This window comes from Oryctolagus cuniculus, chromosome 1, assembly GCF_051225735.1.
Source record: "Oryctolagus cuniculus isolate XC-2025 breed Fujian yellow rabbit chromosome 1, ASM5122573v1, whole genome shotgun sequence".
NCBI lineage: Eukaryota > Metazoa > Chordata > Mammalia > Lagomorpha > Leporidae > Oryctolagus > Oryctolagus cuniculus.
The window spans coordinates 47,441,766-47,462,366 of NC_142867.1; the positions used below are offsets into that span (position 1 = coordinate 47,441,766).

Consider the following 20,601-nt stretch of genomic DNA (forward strand, 5'->3'; position numbering starts at 1 on the left):
CTGCAATGGGTGGAGCAGGATCAATCTGAAGCCTGGAGCCAGGAGTTTCTTCAAGGACTTGAACCATCCTCTACTGCTTTCCCAGGCCATGGAAGAGAGCTGGATTGAAAGTGGAGCAGCTAGGTCTTGAACCGGTGCCCATGCGGGGAAGGTGGCACCACAGGCAGTGGCTTCACCCATTCACCCACTACACCACAGTGCTAACCTCCTCGCCCCCATCGCCGTGTTGGATCTTAACAGCTCTGTACTCACTATCTACAGCTGGGGAGGGGTGATAAAGGCAGCCTTGTCTGCTCAAGCTGACAGAAAGCTGTGACCTGAGTATCAGAGTTACCCATTTCTTTCTAATTGTGACATATTTGATCCATTAATCAGTTTCTCTGTGTATGCTATACTGGCTCCCACAGACATCTCTCAGATCTCTCTTTTCAATTGTTATTTACTTTCTGAAGGAGCTCATTGAGCTTCCAAGGGTAAGTTCTAAAAGTCCATTTTCTAGTTTTGTTCGTACTGAAACTCAAAAGCCTGAGATAATATCTGGATATAGTCAGTTCTATTAGTCTACGAGAGGTTTAGGAACAAACTATTACCGACTCAGTGATACTAGCAAAAAAGTTTCTATTGACAATTATGAATGATGGAAGTCAGAGATTAAAGTGTTATCAAGGTTAGTTTTATGTGCAACTTCTCTCCTTGGCTTATACATGGGATCATCTCTTTTGTGCCTTTATGTGTTCTTCCTTCTATGTCTCAATCTGCTCTTCTTATGCAGACATAAGTCATATTGCATTAACTAAATCACCTTTTTGTAGACAAACCCAATGCAAGTACCACCATATTCTGAGATATTAGAGGTTAGGACTTCCATGTATGAATTTGGAGAGAACATGTTGGGAGCAAGCAAGAACTGAACGATCAAGTTCACCAACCAAAAATAGCTCAATAGTCTACTATTGCAGAGATTTTTTAATGATTTTATGTTACTAGCTATTTTGAGTTCAATAAAAAAGATCAAGATATAATAATAATAATAATTATAAAGAGTTCCAGGAATCAAGTCCTGCCTCCAATCTCCATCCAACTTTCTGCTAAGGCATACATTGGGAGACAGCAGACAAAGGCGTTGGTATATGATTCCCTGCCATTTGTGTGGCAGACCTGGATGGATTTCCTGGGTCCTGGATCCAGCTTTGCCAGCCCCAACTCTTGAAAGATGTTGAGTGAAGCAGCAAATGGAAGACCTTAAAAGCTCAAATGATATCTGTTAAAAATGACAAGTAGCCTAATATGAGTGTAGCATGAGGTTCATGAAGGGAAGTCATGAGGGATAATACTCAGTATTTTGAATAATGACACAAATAAATCAAAATTTCATGAAGTGGAGGGAGATACACAGAATATACTATGTGTGATAAACTTATTATATTTATATTCAGATAATAAAAGAAATAAGAACGTTGAATATCAAGTGTATGCTTTATGAAAATGAGAGTCAGGGAAACTTTCATCCTGGGTACACTTCTTGATCATTTGGAATCAAAGCAATGAGTTCATTGCTACAATGTAAAGAAAATTTGCAAAAGACAAAAGAAGAGTCGGATCATGTTGAGCCTTCAATGTCTTATAGTAAATTTATTAACCCCCAAAATTCAAGTAATGCTTACATTGCTCGAAATTGCTTCTTAGGCTTGTGGTTGGCAATGGAGGTCCAGAACAGCAATTACTCCCAAGAAAAGTGGACCTAATGGGATGGGATGAGAGGGGAGAGGCTCATATGTGAGTGTAAACAGGGCAGGTGCTGAGAAATATCTTGGTGAGGGTTGTGACACAAAGGGCTCTGGTCTCCAATTTGCTCTAGGTCCCTGTACAAGAAACCAGGAAGTGCTCCAGAATCTTGATCAGCCTCACTTTGTCACCTGTTTTGATACCAACTCCTGTAGGAATCTCCTGATTTAGAGGACAGAGAACGATCCCTATCAACAGAGCTCTTCAAACTACAGAGAGAAAAAAGGAAGAAAGGTAAGAGTACTATCAAGAAATATCTGATTTCCAGTTACAGTTTTTTTTTCATTTTCAATTCTCTTTATATACAGAAGATATGTTTAGCATACATTAAGTAAAGATTTCAACAGTTTGCTCCCACACAGAAACATAAAGTGAAAAATAATAGATGATTTTTTAAATGATGATGAAATCAGATAAGACCTATTGTCATGTTTAATCCCAGTGAGAGTCAAATTGGAATTGCTAATTTCTTCTTTTTTTTTTAACAGAAGATCAGTTTAGTATACATTAAGTAAAGATTTCAACAGTTTGCACCCCCATAGAAACACAAAGTGAAATATACTGTTTGAGTACTCGTTATAGCATTAAGCCTCAGTGTACAGCACATTAAGGACAGAGATCCTACATGAGGAGTAAGTGCACAGTGACTCCTGTTGTTGACTTTACCAATTGACACTCCTGTCTATGGCATCAGTAGTCTCCCTATGCTCCAGTCATGAGTTTCCAAGGCTATGGAAGCCCCTTGAGTTCTCCGACTCTTATCTTGTTTAGACACGGTCATAGTCAAAGTGGAGGTTCTCTCCTCCCTTCAGAGAAAGGTACCTCCTTCTTTGAAGACCTGTTCTTTCCACTGGGATCTCACTCACAGAGATCTTTCATTTAGGGTTTTTTTGTTTTTGTTTTTGTTTTTGTTTTTGTTTTTTTTTTGTTTGTTTGTTTTTTGCCAGAGTGTCTTGGCTTTTCATGCCTGTAATACTCTCATGGGCTTTTCAGCCAGATCGGAATGCCTTTAGGGCTGATTCTGAGGCCAGAGTGCTGTTTAGGACATCCGCCATTCTATGAGTCTGCTGAGTATCTCGCTTCCCATGTTGGATCACTCTCCCCTTTATTTATTCTATCGGTTAGTATTAGCAGGTACTAGACTTGTTTATGTGCTCCCTTTGACTCTTAGTCCTTTCATTATTACAGTTTTTCTTCAAACCTCATATCCATGGTTTCTACATAGAGGCACAAAATTCAGGAGTCATGGAGTTTCTGCCAGAAAGGTAGGCAACACAATCTTTTCTCTGAAAACTGGGTAGCCGCAGTCCCAACTGTGGTAATTTCAAATGGAGACAAGAACTTTCTCCCTTCTGATCCACTTCTTCATCTTCTCTTCTTAATTCTAATCATTCAAGTCTGAAATCATGGAGAGATGCTGCCTCCTACATTCTTTTTAGGAGAAGATGATGTGCAGGCATTGAATCTTGGAGCCGAGCTCCTGACAACTCAGACGTCTTCATTTTACTTGCTTTTCCAAGTTATTCTATTTTGTATATCTGGAAGTCTCCAGGAGGTAATAGAGTACTTAATGAGAGGACTGTTTACAGAGAAATGTAAGGAAGAATGGCAATGCATGATCAAGCATGCTAAGGCTAGAAGTAGTGGAGCACTATTTTCAATGCTAGACATAAGGGACAGGGAGAGGAGGAGTTACTACAAAAAGCATAGCTACTACAGAAAATTATAACCATGACTGTAACTGTAACATCAGGGCAGGACAGTTGGGTGTATAGATATAGAGAAGCATTGCCATTGCCAAATCACATCTCACAGGTATATAGCCAGGAGATATTCTTAAAAACACAGTTATTCTGGCCTCTACTCTCCAGCACATGCTTGCCAGCTGCTCAATTGAACCAGAAACTAGAGGGAAAATGGAATGATTCCGCTGATAAGCTCCACAGAAACTAATCCCTTGGTTCCTATCAAGGCAGAGAAGCATGGAAAGAAAATCTTCACGGGAATTGAGACCACCTCTCACAACTCCTGAGAGCCTCTCAGTCTTTGTCTTTTCCTTTCTGAATCTTACGGAATAATTTCTCCTGCTATCTCCACCAAAGTTATTCTTTTTCCTATTTGCACCTTATTTTTATAATGTCAACTTAATGGAGGAATCAGCAACATTGACAAAAAAATGCATTGAAAATGCAAAACAATAAGTCTGGCTATCTTAATAAAGGCTCAATAAAACAGTAGCGTTAATAAGTTTATTAGCCCAACATCAAGGCTCTGAAACATCAGACACTGAAGAAGAATAGATATTTGAGAGAAGCTAGGAGTCTCTCCAGTCCCTGGTGGTTTCCTAAATTCTGTGTTCATATGAAGATTTTGTTAGGGAGCTTTTATGTAAGTAAACAACGCTGGAGCAGAAGCAGTGGGACAGTCTCCAACAGGGTTCCAAGAGTCGAGGGCTGATACTGGGTATGTTTATGATGATGTGTTCTCAGGAAAATTCCTTTGTCTTGTAATCCTCAGATTCTTTCTGTGTTATCTGAGAATATTATCATGAATGTTCTTTAAGGAACACATGTATAATATTGGAGTACAATAGTAGCAAAGCAGGTAAGCTTTAGTTCTTGTAGAGCTTCAGGTGTGATAAGGAAGACAAATGCACCACACCCTAAAAAGAGAGGTACGAACTGGGAAGTGCTCGGACTAGAGACAGCAGAGCCCCGGTTTTACTCCCCTTCCTTTTGCTGGCCAACCACAGTTGGGGACATTTGTTTCTCTGTGACAGCTCATGATGGATGCATTTGCATTGGACTTCGGAGAAGGATATAGATTCTGACTACTTATGTGTGTCCTGCCCAGGTAACCCTTGAAATCCCAAAGGCTCAGCCTCCTTTGTGAGAGAGCAGAAGGCTCCTGGCTTGTGCTTGCTGCCCCTATTAGCTTCCACCCAGATTTCTTTTGCTCCAAGTTGATGGGCTTCACCTCTCTTTATATCTGGAGTTTGCTTCTGCTAGATTTTATTTCCATCCACATTTTTTTATTTGCCATGTTGAATTTAACTCAGGAGTCTCTCCTCTGCTTCCCTCACCCCTAAAAATCCACATTTAATTCACATGCACTGGGGGTGGGCTGGACAATGAAGCAGCTCTACTGAATTCATATCCACAATGTCAGGTTAGGAGCAGATTGCAATCAGTATTTTTGTGCCCAATTCCATCCTCTACAAAATGGGGAAAAAAGTGAATTCACGCCTCATAGAGGCTTAAGAGGATTTTTTAAGATTTATTTATTTATTTGAAATCAGAGTTATAGAGAGGAAGAGACAGAGAGAGGGAAAGACAAATGTTTTATCTGCTGGTTCCCTCCCCAAGTGTCTGCAACAGCCAGGACTGAGCCAGTCTGACACTAGCAACCAAGAGCTTTATTCAGGACACCTCCCACATGGATAGCAAAGGCCCAAGATCTTGGGCCATATTCCACTGTTTTTCCCTGGTTATTAGCAGTGGGATAGTTTGGAAGTGGAGCAGTGGGGTCACAAACCAGCACCCCATATGGAATGTTAGCATCCCAGGCAGCAACCTTGCATGCTATGGCACAACACTGACTCCTGCTGGAGAGGGTTAAATTTGAGACAACCTGGTAAACTTTCAATTACTGGCTCTTCATCATGCAGATGTAAGCTGGTCCTCTTTTGACAGTGACACCTGCATGAACATATCTTTAAATTCCAAGTGCTGCACTTTTCTGCCTCCCTCCCTTCACAGTCTCCTCTCAGGAAAAAAAAAAGCTTTCATTCACATAGGACACTCTAAAGATATCTTTAGCAGGCTCACACAGCACACTATTTATACTCCTCCACAGATATCCCCATCCTTAAAGAAATAACTCTTCTCAGTGGTACTTGGGCATCACCTCCACCCTCCACCCTCCACCCTCCACCCTCCACCCCTATGTTGCCTAGCAATGCAGCTCACACCCAGATCCATCCCCCACACTCTGTACCAAATGCTTCTGGATGCTCAGCAGAGTCATTGAATCATCACTTCAGTGGTCAACTCAGCCACCTGAGCATATATTCATCATTCCAAACAGCACAGGGCTAGTCCCAAAAAGGATTATGATCAATAAAATTTTCTTCATCTCATCACAGGTGTGTATTCATGCCTCAAATGTATTTTCATTTTTATTTTTCCTCTCACCCAATTTGTTCACAATGGTAGTGCTCCTCACCCACATCTTCCCTCATTGAATACTGAGAACATAGTATGCTGCACACAGAGCTAGGAACCAGGGAAGTAACAAGTACTCCTGCCTTCAATTGCTGAACAACTGAGACATTTCTGGTCAACAGGGCCTTGCCATCCTCACACCTGTGCTAACAAGAGATGATCTCCACCTCGTGGGCTTAGAGCAACATCTTCTTTCTCCTCCTTGGGTTGATCATTCTTATCACAGGGATGTCATAATCACCTCTGTGTCTTTTTTAATTCTTGCACCTAAGAGAAAGAATTCCTGTCCCAGGACAGAGTAATACATAGGTATTACAGCTCTAGCATAGTCTAGAGGTAATAAAGCTCTAGCATACTGAACAGAGGTGTTTGGACCATAGAATATTCCTATGTCTTTTAGAGAATCTGTGTTGAAGTAGAGAGAGCCCGGTGTTTAGAGACAACAAACCAGCTACAAATATGATTTCCAGGATTCCCCAGATTTTGATAGAATGATAGGACACTTCATCTTGGCCAACCTCTATTTCTCCTCTGTGTAACACAAGAACAGTAATTCCTGCATAATTGGATCATTCTGAGACCCACAGCTCATACAGTGAGTATGTAAGTCTTGTGGCATGAGTGGTGGGTTTCTGAACATAATTCCAACCATCCCAGCCTGGGAAATGTAACTCACAGCAATGGATGGAGCTAGTCAGAACGTTGGTCTAATTTATGACCTGGAGCCCCTAATCCTGGGCTCACACATCTCCACCATCACCCTGATTGGGCTGGCAGGAAATGTGGCTGTGCTCTGGATCCTGGGTTTCTGCATATACAGAAACAGCTTCACCAAATACACCCTCAACTCAGCCTGGGCCAATTTCCTTGTCCTCTTGCTGCCACATTATTAGAATCCTGCTGGATGAGTTGGCCTTCTTCTACCCCTTTGTCATCTCCTCCTATATTGATCATTTTAAGCACTTATTTTTTTAAGATTTATTTATTTATTTGAAAGGCAGAGTTACAGAGAGACAGATGCAGAAAGAGAGATCCTCCACCCGCTAGTTCATTCCCCAGGTGGCTGCAATGGCCAGAGTTGCACCGCTCTGAAGCCAGGAGCCAGGAGCTTCTTCTAGGTCTGCCACACAAGTACAGGGGCCCAAGGACATTGACCATCATCTACTGCTTTCCCAGGCCATAGCAGAGAGCTGGATCAGAAGTAGAGCAGCCGGCACTCAAACTGGCACCCATATAGGATGCTGGCAATGCAGGCAGTGGCTTTACCCACTGTAAGAATGTTGGTTTTATAATATTCATCTAGTCATTTTTAAAGATGTATTTATTTATTTGAAAGACAGAGTTACACAGAGAGAGGAGAGGCAGAGAGAGAGAGAAAGAGAGAGAGAGAGAGCTCTTCCATCCGTTGATTCACTCCCCAACTGGATGCAATGGCTGGAGCTGCGCTGATCCGAAGCCAGGAGCCAGGAGCCAGGAGCTTCCTCCAGGTCTCCCACGTGGGTACAGGGGCCCAAGGACTTGGGCCATCTTCTACTGCTTTCCCAAGCCATAGCAGAGAGCTGGATCAGAAGTGGAGCATCCGGGTCAAGAACTGTACCCATATGGGATGCTGGCACTTCATGCCAGGATGTTAACCTGCTGTGCCACAGCGCCGGCCCCTCATCTAGTCATTTTTTTTTAATTTGTGATTCTCTTTTGGTCCAGCTTGGACCTGCTGGTCAGTGTCTTTATGGCCCCCACTGAATGCTGCTGACCAGGATGTATTGATGATCCTGCACACAGTGCTGGTCTTCCTCCTCTGTGGCCTGCACTTGGGCATCAGGGTTCCTACTAAAATGGTTTCAATTTAATCTGCTCCCTTATCAGTATTAGTTTCAATTATCCTCCCTCTGTGTTAACAGCTATTAACAACCTTATATTCTATTTCTTGCTTGGCTCCTTATGGCAGGGGCAGGTGCAAACTCAAAAGTGTGTTTTCCAGAGGACTCTGCAGGACACCCCTAAGGTGGATAAAAGTGGAGGCAGCTTTCCTAAAGAATCCCTGGAAATGGCAGGGAGCAGCCTGATGTAGAAGGAGACCACTTCTACAAACTCACACAAATGTGACTTTCCAAGCCATCTTTGCCTCCATCAGTTTGGGAAAATTTCTTAATTTCTGTTGTCTTCAGACCTTGATCTTCAAACAGTTGAGATAATAATCCTCCTTGTGAGGGTTAAGTGAGACATCACCAGCTAACCCAAGATGCAGTTCAACTGAAATCAGCCTTCTAAGGGGCTCCACCCCATCCCATGAGGAATGTGTGAACTCCAGAATGCAAGACTATTCCTGATTTTCAGGAACCCCACCTTCAGAAAAAGCTCACAACAGTGCAGAAAAGATCTACATGTCTTTCATCATTACACCTGGCAGGAACTAAAATAATGCTCCAATTCTGACAAGTGTCTTTAGTCTCTGCCTTATCATTTCTGTCTTGACAAAATTAGTAGGATTACATTTTGGCCAGCGCTGCGGCTCAATAGGCTAATCTTCTGCCTGTGGTGCTGGCACACTGGGTTCTAGTCCCGGTCGGGGTGCCGGATTCTGTTCCCGTTGCCCCTCTTCCAGTCCAGCTCTCTGCTGTGGCCCGGGAGTGCAGTGGAGCATGGCCCAAATCCTTGGGCCCCGCACCTGCATGGGAGACCAGGAGGAGCACCTGGCTCCTGGCTTCGGATCAGCGCAGCGCGCCGGCCGCAGCGGAGACTGGGGGGTGAACCAACAGTAAAGGAAAACCTTTCTCTCTGTCTCTCTCTCTCATTGTCCACTCTGCCTGTTTAAAAAAAAAAAAAAAAGGATTAGATTTCAATCAATCTCCCAAAGAGAGGTCCTCTGTAATTTTGGCCAGCATTACAATATCCCCCTGGTTTAAGAAATTTTAATGAATAAATGACTTGATTGATGACTATTAACTGATGAAGTTCAAGTTAAGCCTCTAAGAAATCTTCATCGACCAGACCTGGATCAGCATCTTTAAGTTTAGTACTTTACCAATTTTCAACTTTGGCAAGCAAGTTTTTTTTATTATTATTTGACAGATAAAGTTAGACAATGAGAGAGAGAGACAGAGAGAAAGATCTTCCCTCCGTTGATTCACCCCCAAATGGCCGCCATGGCCAGAGCTACGATGATCCAAAGCCCCGGGACCATAACAGAGAGCTGGACTGGAAGCGGAGCAACCGGGACTAGAACCCAGCGCCCATATGTGACGCTGGTGCTGCAGGCAGAGGATTAACCAAGCGAGCCATGGCGCCGGCCCAGCAAGAAGTTTTATAATCACATAAATCAACATCCGTACATGTTTCAGGTTGGAAGTACTCAGTCTTCTGGAGGCTTCCTTTCACCTGTCCTCTCTCAGAATCCACTTGCTTCTTTCCCCATCCATTCCTTATTCTTTTGCCCTGTTTCTCTATCTGGCAACACTTCCATCTCTCATGACAGGTTTCCAATGGATCTTCGTAACACTTCTGTGATCTCCGAGGACAGGGTCTATGTCAGATATGTTTTTATTATAAATAGTTCACAGCTTTTTATCATATTAATTTGATTATATGCAAATATTTAGCTTACACATTCTATATAAAGATATTTGATTTTAAATGCTGCATATTTAATACTTTTCATTATTTTTAATTAAGGCATAATTAAAGGAGAATGATATGAAAAGACTGCCAATGTTCAATTGATGAGTTTGGTGAATAAGTAAACCCGTGTGACTCAACTTCAATCAAACCACAAAGCATTTTCAGTTTCTGATACCTCAGCTTTGTTCTACTTATCTTTCCTACGAAGCCCAAGGACAATCACAGTTACCTTTTCTATAACCAAGATTAATTTTGTCCGATCTTTAATATTTAGAATTGAATAATATGTAACTTTTCCATCTCTGACTTTCAATAAACATCATATTTGGGGAAGCCTCCATGTCTGTGATTTGCATAGATGAGCATTAGAAAGCTGAGTATTACTTAATTGTAAACCTGTATCACACTGTAATCATTTGCACCTTGAGAGATATGTGTGCTTTTTTTCTTTTTTCTTTTGTTTAAGGTATAAAAATTTCAAGTGTTTCATATATACAGCTTTAAGAACATAGTAATACTTCCTACTCTACTCACCCTCCTGCCCATGCTTCCACTCTTCCTCCTGTTTCCTCTCTTATTCCCTCTCTTAATTTTTACAATTATCTACTTGCGGTTTAGTTTATACTCATAAAATTAACCCTACACTAAGCAAAGAAAAAAAAAAAACACTGTTCTTCAACATTAGAGACAAGGGCTGTAACATATGAAATCCCAAAATGTCAATTTCACTTCTATGCATTACATCTTTTTTTTTTAAGATTTATTTTACTTGAAAGTCAGAATTACACAGAGAGAGAAGTAGAGGCAAAGAGGGAGAGAGAGAGAGAGAGAGAGAGAGAGAGAGAGAGAGAGAGAGTTTCCCATCCACTGGTTCACTACCCAATTGGGCACAACAGCCGGAGCTGCACTGATCTGAAGCCGGGAGCCAGGAGCTTCTTCCAGGTCTCCCATGTGAGTACAGGGACCCAAGGACTTGGGCCATCTTCTAGTGCTTTCCCAGGCCATAGCAGACAGCTGGATAGGAAGTGGAGCAGCCGGTCTTGAACCAGCACCCATACGGGATTCCGGCACTGCAGGCAGTGGCTTTACCCACTATGCCACAGCACTGACCCCTTCATTACATCTCTGATACTCTAGTAATTACCACAGTTCAGGAAAAACATGACTGGGGGAGACTTCTTATATCATTAAGTATAATGTTTTCCATTTGCATCCATTTTGTTGCAAAAGACAGAATTTCATTCTTTTTTCCAGCTGAGTATTAGTCCAGAGTGTATACATACCATACTTTTTATCCAGTCATCAGTTGATGGACATCTGGGTTGATTCCATATCTTAGCTATTGTGAGTTGAGTCGCAATTAACATGCGGGTACAGATAACTCTTTCATATGTTGATTTCATTTCAATGGGTAAATTCCCAGGAGAGGGATTGTTGTATCATTTAATGTATCTATTTTCATATTTCTGAGGTATCCCCATACTGTCTTAATGGCTGTACTAGTTTACATTCCCACCAACAGTGGTTTAGAGTACCTATTTCCCCACATCCTCTTCAGCATTTGTTGTTTGTTGGTTTCTGTATGAAAGCCACTCTAACTGGGGTGAGGTGAAAACCACATTGTGGTTTTGATTTGCATTTCCCTGATGGCTAGTTATCCTGAGCATTTTTTCATGTGTTTGTTGGTCATTTGAAAATGCCTGTTCAAGTCCTTTGCCCATTTCTTAACTGGATTATTTGTTTTGTTGTTGTTGGATTTCTTGAACTCTTTATAGATTCTGGATATTAATCTTTTATCAGTTTCATAGTCTGCAACTATTTTTGCCCATTTTGTCGGTTACCTCTTACTTTGCTGAGTGTTTCCTTTGCCATGGAGAAGCTTTTCAGCTTGATAAAGCCAACAACAGACTTTGGCTCAAGATGTGTTGAAATTAGTCTAGTTAACAATGTCATATTGAGGTAGAGACATGACAGTGTGACACCAGTAGCAGCTGTGGTGGCTCATGTGCATGGCAACCAGATGGGAGAAAGCACCATTTTGACAGGAGTGGTGGCTACAGCAGCTCTCATGCATGTGTGTGATCCAGTGATCTTACCAGAGAGAAAAATCCATGTCCGCCCTGACTTTGAGTCTGGCTGGGAGAATTGACAGGGGTTGGGTACCAGTGTAGGACTCTGAGGTGCCTACAGCCTCTCAGCATACCCCACAGACTAAAGGATCAAACCACAAAGGCAGAATACCCATAGGCAGCTGGCTTTGGGAATTTCTCTACCTCTCCATAGATGGGACAGGTTAGCAGGGTAGAGTGGCTCTTCTGCACCCTGTGACTGTAGTTCCCTAAGTGCTGAGACAGTGAGAACTCTGTGACTGCACGATATGGTGAAGGGTGTAGCTTGGTCTCTGGGTAATCACTCTGCACGGTACCAGAGTCTCAGCACTCCTCAACTGCCTGGAGTGGTTCATTGTAGTAGGATCCACGCTCACACAAGGACTGCAGAGATCCACTGTTCCATTCATGTGGCAGCACTGGTGAGTGTTGCATCCACTGTAGGCTAAGCCAGGGCATTGATGTCCTTGGAAGAGAGAAGATGAGGGTGTGGTTACACCAACAGATGTGATCATACCTTTCCCTTGCTGTTAAGGGAGATCTACCATGCTCAACTTGGGTGTCATCCTGGATAATCGCCCCACCCAGAAGCACTGATCAGAGCCCCCTGGCCATCCAGTAGAACATACCTCTTGGTATTCACTGAAACAGCAGACACTCCACTAAACTACAGAATAATGGTTAAGAGATAAAAGCTATTGGAAGAAAAAAACCAACAAATATTTCCACAAATGCCTAAAAATAAATGCAGAAATTAAAGAAACAAGAATAAGGAAGACAACATGACTCCACCAAAGGAACATAACAGCAATTCAATATTAGAATGCTAAGATGAAGAGATTGATGAAATTCCTGAAAAGGAATTCAAAAGACTTATCATAGGATTACTTAGAAGCAATGAGAAGAAAATTCATGAGTTAAAATAAATCTATTCATGATGTGGAAGAAAAGTTTTATCATGACAGTTAGTGTGTGCTAAATGCCCTATCTTTTATAAGATATCTTTTATCTTTTATATGCAACATATCAGTAGTTAATACTGATAAAGTAAAAAATAAACACATAGTTTTATTACACAAAACTAGAATATCAGCTTTTAAAATGATTCATCATTAAAATTGTGCAAACTGGTGATTATTGGGAAATGAGATTATTGGAGACTTTACACTTCACTTTACACTTGAGTGTCATCTCAAACAGAACTAATGTACATCCATTCCTCTGTTATTCAATTAAAATATCAGGTAAGCCAAGCAATATGGTCTTTTAATGTCCAACAGAAAAGATCACAATCTCCTTTAGTTGTAAAAGCTCAAATTGCTTGATGGGCCTGCTCTCTACTTTCTGAAGTTTGCAAGGATCCTTACAGGGAGAAGGGTCAGATGGCACAGGATGTAGAAAGACCAAGATGAATGACTGGAGTGAGGGCTGTTGCTGAGAAACATCTTCTGCCATTTCTTGTCTCACACTGTCATTTTCCAGTGTCGCTGTACAGGGAATCAGAGCCACAAGAATTCCCTCAATTTCCTGCAAACACCTTCCCAAGTGGAGGGTAGAAAAGCATCCTTTGTTGTTTGCCAACCTCAGGAAAGCTCCTCCTTTTCAACTCCCCACCACTGGAAGGAAGAATGGTGCCAAAGTAAGAGTTTGTTCAGGGATCATCTTCTTTGAAACACAGTTTGATTTTTCTGTCTTATTCCACCTGGAATACACTTATCACTCAGAATCATCAGCTTTGGATGCTGGGAGTACAAGCAGACAGCAGTTTGAATGGAGCCAGTTTATAGCATTCCCCTATAACCTCCCTTTCTTTTCAACCATTCAAATCTGAAACTATGGAGAGAAATATTTTATTTTATCTTATTTTTAGTTTGGGAAGTAAGGTTGTGTGCAGATATGGTTTCCCAAAGCCAAATCATATTAATCTCAATGTTGACATTTTCTTGCCATTCCAAGTTTTTTCTCATTTCATCCCTATTATCTGTAATTATCCCAGCAGAAAACGCAAAGTAGAGTCTAAAGATGTCATTTAGAGTAGTTCAATAAAAAGACTGTTTACAAAGGTGTGATCACAGCTAAGGAAAACCTACAATAAATGAAGTCCTATAATAAAAGCAATAGTGGAAATCTGTTACCACTAATAGATTTGAAGAGGCAAGGAGAAAATTTTTGAGAACAGTTAGTGAAATGCAGTTGAGGTTGTGGCCATAGGAAAGGGCTACAGAACAAGACTGATGTCCTTAGGCAAAGTGACACTGCCACACTGCCACCAGCAACCCACAGCCCAGCAGACAGCAAGCCAAGAAGTTTGTAAAAAAGGCAGGGGCAGCGCTGTGGCGCAGCGGGTTAAAGCCATGGCCTGAAGCGTTGCGGCCATCTGGGGAGTGAACCAGCAGATGGAAGACCTCTCTCTTTCTCTACCTCTCTCTATAACTCTGTCTTTCAAATAAATAAAATAAATATTTTAAAAAAAACACTCAATCTCCCCCTGCCCTTCAGTCTCTTCTCACCAGAAGAAAATAGAGTGAAAAGAATCCCACAGTTACAATACAGAGATGTCTCCTTGCATACAGAAGAGGGTGGAAACAAGCGCGCATGAGATCATAACAGCAGTGGAGAAAACTCCTGCCTTCCCATCGCCTCCTCACAGTCTGTAATTCCCAGAACTCAATGCGATTGGGTCAATGTCTCATTCTATTTCTTCCAACTTTCTATTTGCATGTCTATATCTAGTGTCACTTCTTTGGGATAACCCCTCACTAACATCACAAAAGCCTTGAGAAAGGAATGCAACTCAAGACAAAATTTGGAGTACAAAGGTATTTATAAGATTTTAAGTTTATGGTTCTGACTATTATAAAAAGAACTCTGTGTATGAGTGACTTCAGTAAGAAAGAAAATTGTTAGATCTAAATTCATGAATCCAAGACACCAGACACCATGTTTCCTTCTGGTTTTGTTCTCCTCTGTCTGGAGAGAAGTAGGTCCAGTGCAGAGGGAAGCAGGAGGGGAATGGAAGTCTATGCTCCTACTATTAACCCACAACCCGGGGTTGCTTACATCACATCTGCTTACTTCCATCACTAGCACCTAGTCACGTGGTGTTATCTAGCATAAGGAGAGGCTGAAAAGTAGGATTCTTTATTTGATTTAAAACTACCAGGATCACTATGTAACAGAGAAGGAGAATCAATATTCAGGGAAACTAAGAGTCTCTGGAGCCCCTGATGATTTGTCTTGGGTTCTGTGTTTGTGTGAAGATCTCTCTCAGTAGCACCTCATGAATAACAAATGATGTGCCAGCAGAACAAACCAAATGCCAGTGTAGCAGATAAATCTTGTACAAGTGTCCAGGAAACCAGGGTTGGACCTGATCTTGGCGTGGTGATCACAGGAAAATCTTCTGTAGACCTAAAGCCTCAGATTCTTGCATAAAATAAGGATATTACAATTGATAATCTCTAAGCACAGGTGCTAGAGGATAAGAATAGTGTAATGAATAACAGTGAAGACCAGAGAGATCTAGGCATTACAGATCCTTGAGTTTAATGAGGGAGACAAAATAGATGATCAAATTTGAAAGCAGAGTTGTAAACAGAGTCCAATGCCATGAAAAGGTCAGCGTTCCCGGAGGGAGGTGAGAGGTTGTGATTTTCTCCCACTCATCCTCCCCTGTGGCTCAGGGACAGTAATTCCCATGTAGCCAGGTGATCTTGAGAATGAGTCACGCAGCAGGCATTCACGTCCCTCTTGTGTTCCCAGGGTCACCACAGGCGGCTTTCTGAGCACGAATTCAAGCATTCCAGCCTGGAAGATGGAAAACGGAACACTGAATGGAAGTGATGAGACCTCTACTCGAATAGGGAACAAGAAGACCCTGATCCTGGAAGTGGTGCTCCTCGTCACGGCAGTGGCTGGGCTGCCGGGAAACGCGGCTGTGCTCTGGCTCCTGGGCTTCCGCATGCGCAGAAATGCCTTCTCTGTCTACATCCTCAACCTAGCCGGGGCAGACTTCCTCTTCCTTTGCTGCCAAGTAGTTGTGTCCGTGCTGTTTGTAATGGAATTCCTCCATCTGTTCTCCACTCCCTTCCCTGTTGGCAGCTTCTTACTCACGGTAGCTGCCTCTTCCTACATCGTCGGCCTAAGCACGTTAAGCGCCGTCAGCACCGAGCGCTGCCTGTCCATCCTGTGGCCCATCTGGTACCGCTGCCGCCGTCCCAGACACCTGTCAGCTGTGGTGTGTGCCCTGCTCTGGGCCCTGTCCCTGCCTCTGAGCATACTGGAGATGTACACTTGTAGGTCCCTGTTGAACTATGGTGCTAATCACTGGTGTCAGATATTTAACTTCGTTGCTGCCGGGTTACTGATCTTAGCCTTTTTGGTTCTCTCTGCGTCCAGCCTGGCCCTGCTGCTCAGGATCCTCTGTAGCTCACGGAGGTTCCCACTGATCAGGCTGTATGTGACCATCCTGCTCACAGTGCTGGTCTTCCTCCTCTGTGGCCTGCCCTGTGGCATTAACTGGGCTCTCTTAATGTGGAATAAAAAATTTCCATTTAATTCCCCGCCCCATTTTTACCTGGTTACACTTCTCCTGTCCTGTGTTAACAGCTCTGTCAACCCCATCATTTACGTCTTTGTTGGCTCCTTTAGACAGCGGCGGCAGGGACAGACTCTCAAGCAGGTTCTCCAGAGAGCTCTGCAGGACACCCCTGAGGTGGGTGAAAGTGGAGGCAGCCTTCCTCAGGGACCCCTGGAGATGTCGGGGAGCAGCCGAGCAGCCTAGCACCCTGATGAAGACTGTCCTGGTCAGTCAGGTGTAACTGAGAATCAACACAGCCCTGCCACACGTCACAGTTAGCTCTTAGTCTCTCAGCTTCAGGCCTCTGGAATGCCCCTAGTGACTCTTCCAGAAGGCTTACTTTAGCCTCTTCTTGTTTGTCTTTGAGAAGACCAAAATAAGAATATCTCCATCTTCTTGACATTATTAGTCAATTTCTCATCTTTTCTCCCACTGAATGTTTCTTATTGAATGCTTTTCAGTTTTGCAGTAATGGAAAGAACGTCTGTCAACACCTTAAACCTGTTGTTTGCAACTACTTTCTAACCACAGCTATAGAAAAAGAGTATTCCTTATTCTCTCAGATTATGTTGCCCTGAGAACCATGTCCAGTTATGTGATAGTGTCATTGGGCAAGAGAAAGCCCGGGTCTGAATCAGTGAGCTCTACTGCCTCAAGTCTTATTGACTTCTCTAAGTTTGGAGAAAATAATGTTCTTAGAGAAAGACACTTGACCTGCATAAAACAGTTTGGGAAGCTGTGTCTGTGAAATGTCCTCTAATAGCAGTTGTCCATGGCAAGATAATAAGTTGGGTGTTCCCACAGAAGTGGCTTGAAGGAACAACTGCTGTGAGTGAGGTAGCCACAGAAGCTCATGTCTCCTACACCACCATTGTGATGATGATGAGCGTTTATTCTCCTTAGCTATGGGACACCTTCCTGGGATTCAGAGAAATGGCCCTGATACTCTTTCCTTATGATAGTATTGTATGGATCAGACAACGACATTATCTTTATACCAATGCTAACCATGAATATACACGAAAGAGAGTTTTTTGTTCACCAGACACCTATAGTATACTGAGGAAGAAGAGATCCTACACACATCCTTTCTATTATTACTGTTGGCTCTGGGTTCTTCTATATTGCAAACAGACAGGTGGGGAGAATGTAGGGGAGATCTTATCAGGAAGAAACAGCTTTGAAATGAATAGATCAGGAAAGTCTTATGAAATGCTTTAAATTTGAATCAATGAGTCCACAATTTACCAAGCAAAGATCCCGTTTGGAATTTTCTTTTTTTCTTTTCTTTTTTTTTAGAAAGCTTTTATTTAATAAATACTAATTTCATATGTACAGCTTTAGGAATATAGCAGTACTTTTTCCCATACCCACCCTCCCACCCCCACTCCCATCCCACCTCCTACTCCTTCTCCCATCCAATTCTTCACTAAGATTTATTTTGAATTATCTTTATACACAGAAGACCAACTCCATACTAAGTAAAGATTTTCCCAGTTTGCACCCACACAGACACACAAAGTATAAAGTACTGTTTGAAGATTAGTTTTGCCATTAATTCTCATAGTACAGCTCATTAAAGACAGAGGTCCTACATGGGGAATAAGTGCGCAGTGACTCCTATTGTTGATTTAACAATTGACACTCTTATTTATGACGTCAATGAACACCCAAGGCTCTTGTCATGAGCTGCCAAGGCTATGGAAGGCTTTTGAGTCCACAAACTCCGTCAGTAGACACGGCCATAAGCAAAGTGGAAGTTCTCTCCTCCCTTCAGAGAAAAGTGCATCCTTCTTTGATTGCCCCTTCTTTCCACTGGGGTCTCATTCACAGGATATTTTTGCCACAATGTCTTGGCTTTCCATGCCTGAAATGCTCCCATGGGCTTTTTAGCCAGAACTGAATGCCTCAAGGGCTGATTCTGAGGTCAGAGTGCTGTTTAGGGCATTTGTCATTCTACGAGTCTGCTGTGTGGCCTCCTTCTGTTTGGAATTCTCAAGCCACTCCACCATCATAAGGTAGGCAAGGAAAGATAAATGGAATTTAGACACATAGAAATGAGAGAAGAATGGCAATATAAATGAGCTACCCCATTTACTTGATAGCATTGCAAACTCTCCCAAGAAGGATAAGTCTGTAGTGCTGTGAACACTGAGAAGTATCTGTCATGGCTTGAAATAAAAAGGATTGGCATGAAGTTAACAAAATTAGTTGGATTCAATTTTATCATACTGTCAAATTTGGAGATGGTTGGCCAGGTCACCTAGCAGGACAAACGAAGAAGATAACATGCTGCTTTCCTGACCCTCCTTCAAGGGTCTGTCCAACCCTGTAGGGTAGAGAAACTACAGATGAAGACCACAGACAGGTAAACAAGTATAAGGATTGGAAGCAAACAAAGAAGCAGCAAAATGTACACCTCGTATATATTGCAGTCTTTTTGCCTGCAAAATGCCTATTTGGGGGAAAGGGAAGATGTTATTCTTTAAAATAAATTCAGCCTTTTATTAATCACATAAAAAATTCAACTCTAAACTTTTTAACAGTCTTGAATTGGACAATGTCTTAAGAGTTAGTACCCAAGCCGGCGCCGCGGCTCACTAGGCTAATCCTCCGCCTTGCGGCGCTGGCACACTGGGTTCTAGTCCCGGTCGGGGCGCCGGATTCTGTCCAGGTTGCCCCTCTTCCAGACCAGCTCTCTGCAATGGAGGATGGCCCAAGTACTTGGGCCCTGCACCCCATGGGAGACCAGGAGAAGCACCTGGCTCCTGCCATCAGATCAGCACGGTGCGCTGGCTGCAGCGCGCCAGCCGCAGCGGCCATTGGAGGGTGAACCAATGGCAAAGGAAGACCTTTCTCTCTGTCTCTCTCACTGTCCACTCTGCCTGTCAAAAAAAAAAAAAAAGAGTTAGTACCCAGTTAACAAACACCTCATTTTCAAGTTTTGCCTATCTTGCACCTCATTTGAAATCTGAGATTTGTAGTATCTTGGTATTTAGATTAAAACTCCTATTTTAATGACATTCTGCTACACATTTGAGAGAACAATGCATATCAACTTCAGAAGTTCCACATAGATCAGTGAGAGAAAAGATGCTTGCTTGAGCCTTTAGTGGATATGATTCAGGGGTTTGACCCTTGGGAGGCTAGGTTCAAGTTCAAACAGGTCTATTAAAAATAACCTAGGAGTTTTATAAATTCATAGCTCTTTCAAACACAGCTTCATGTAAAAATGTACACAGGCACACAACTGCTTGTCCATGGCAGCTGAATGGACTACAGAGGTATTCGTGCCCAACCATCTTTTCCTTCTGTGTGCTGGTCCCACTCCTATCCTAAAGAGAAACCCTTTACATAATTACCACATCTCTTCCTTGCAACTGCAATGTTTCCTTCTCATCTGGTCAGTGCCATAAAACTCACTATCCTGTATCCTGGCCTAAATACCTCCTAAGTCCACCTCTTCCATCGACCATTTTACTTATTTTCTTTTTTTTTTGAGAACCTTTGTTATTATTTATTTATATTTATTGACAATTAGTAATTGTACATATTTTTGGGGTACAATGTAATATTTTAATACATGCATTTTAATGATCATATTAGGATAATTAACATCTGTTGCTTCATATATTCAAGGTTTCTTTGTAGTGTGAACATTCAGAAGTCCTTCTTCTAGCTATTTATCTTTTTTTTTATTTTTTGCCAGGCAGAGTTAGACAGTGAGAGAGAGAGAGACAGAGAGAGAGAGTTATAGACAGTGAGACAGCGACAGAGAGAAAGGTCTTCCCTCCGTTGGTTCACTCCCCCAATGGTCACCACGGCTGGTGCTGAGTCGATCCAAAGCCAGGAGCCAGGTATTTCCCCCTGGTCTCCCATGTGGGTGTAGGGACCCAAGCACCTGGGCCGTCTGCCACTGCCCTCCCGGGCCACAGCAGAGAGCTAGACTGGAAGAGGAGCAACCGGGACTAGTATCTGGCACCCCAACGGGGACTAGAACCCAGAGTGCCAGCGCCACAGGTGGAGGATTAGCAAAGTGAGCCACGCTGCCGGCCTCTTCTAGCTATTTAGAAAAGTACGGTATGCTATTGCACGTCAGGCATGGAAAGCCAAAACAATGTGTCAAAAAGTGCCCTACATGAAGGACTCCTGTGGATGAACTCCAACAGAAAGAAGTGGTCATCAAAGAAGGATGGACTTTACTCTGAAGGGAGAACTTGCACTTTGTTTATGGTCTTGTCTAAATACGGAAGGAGTCAGTGGATTCAAAAGGCTTCAACAGCCTAGG

At 42.6% G+C, this 20,601-nt stretch overlaps 1 protein-coding gene across 1 annotated transcript in view; it reads left to right on the top strand.

The window, feature by feature from the left end:
- Positions 1-16,517, top strand: part of LOC100338380 (mas-related G protein-coupled receptor member X2) — a 35,807-nt gene extending 19,290 nt beyond the window's left edge. The window contains exons 2-3 of the mRNA XM_008272144.3: positions 2,957-3,050; positions 15,497-16,517. Of these exons, the coding sequence (XP_008270366.3) occupies positions 2,957-3,050; positions 15,497-16,517 (1,115 nt within the window). The remainder of the gene's footprint in view (positions 1-2,956; positions 3,051-15,496) is intronic.
- Positions 16,518-20,601: the final 4,084 nt, after the last annotated feature.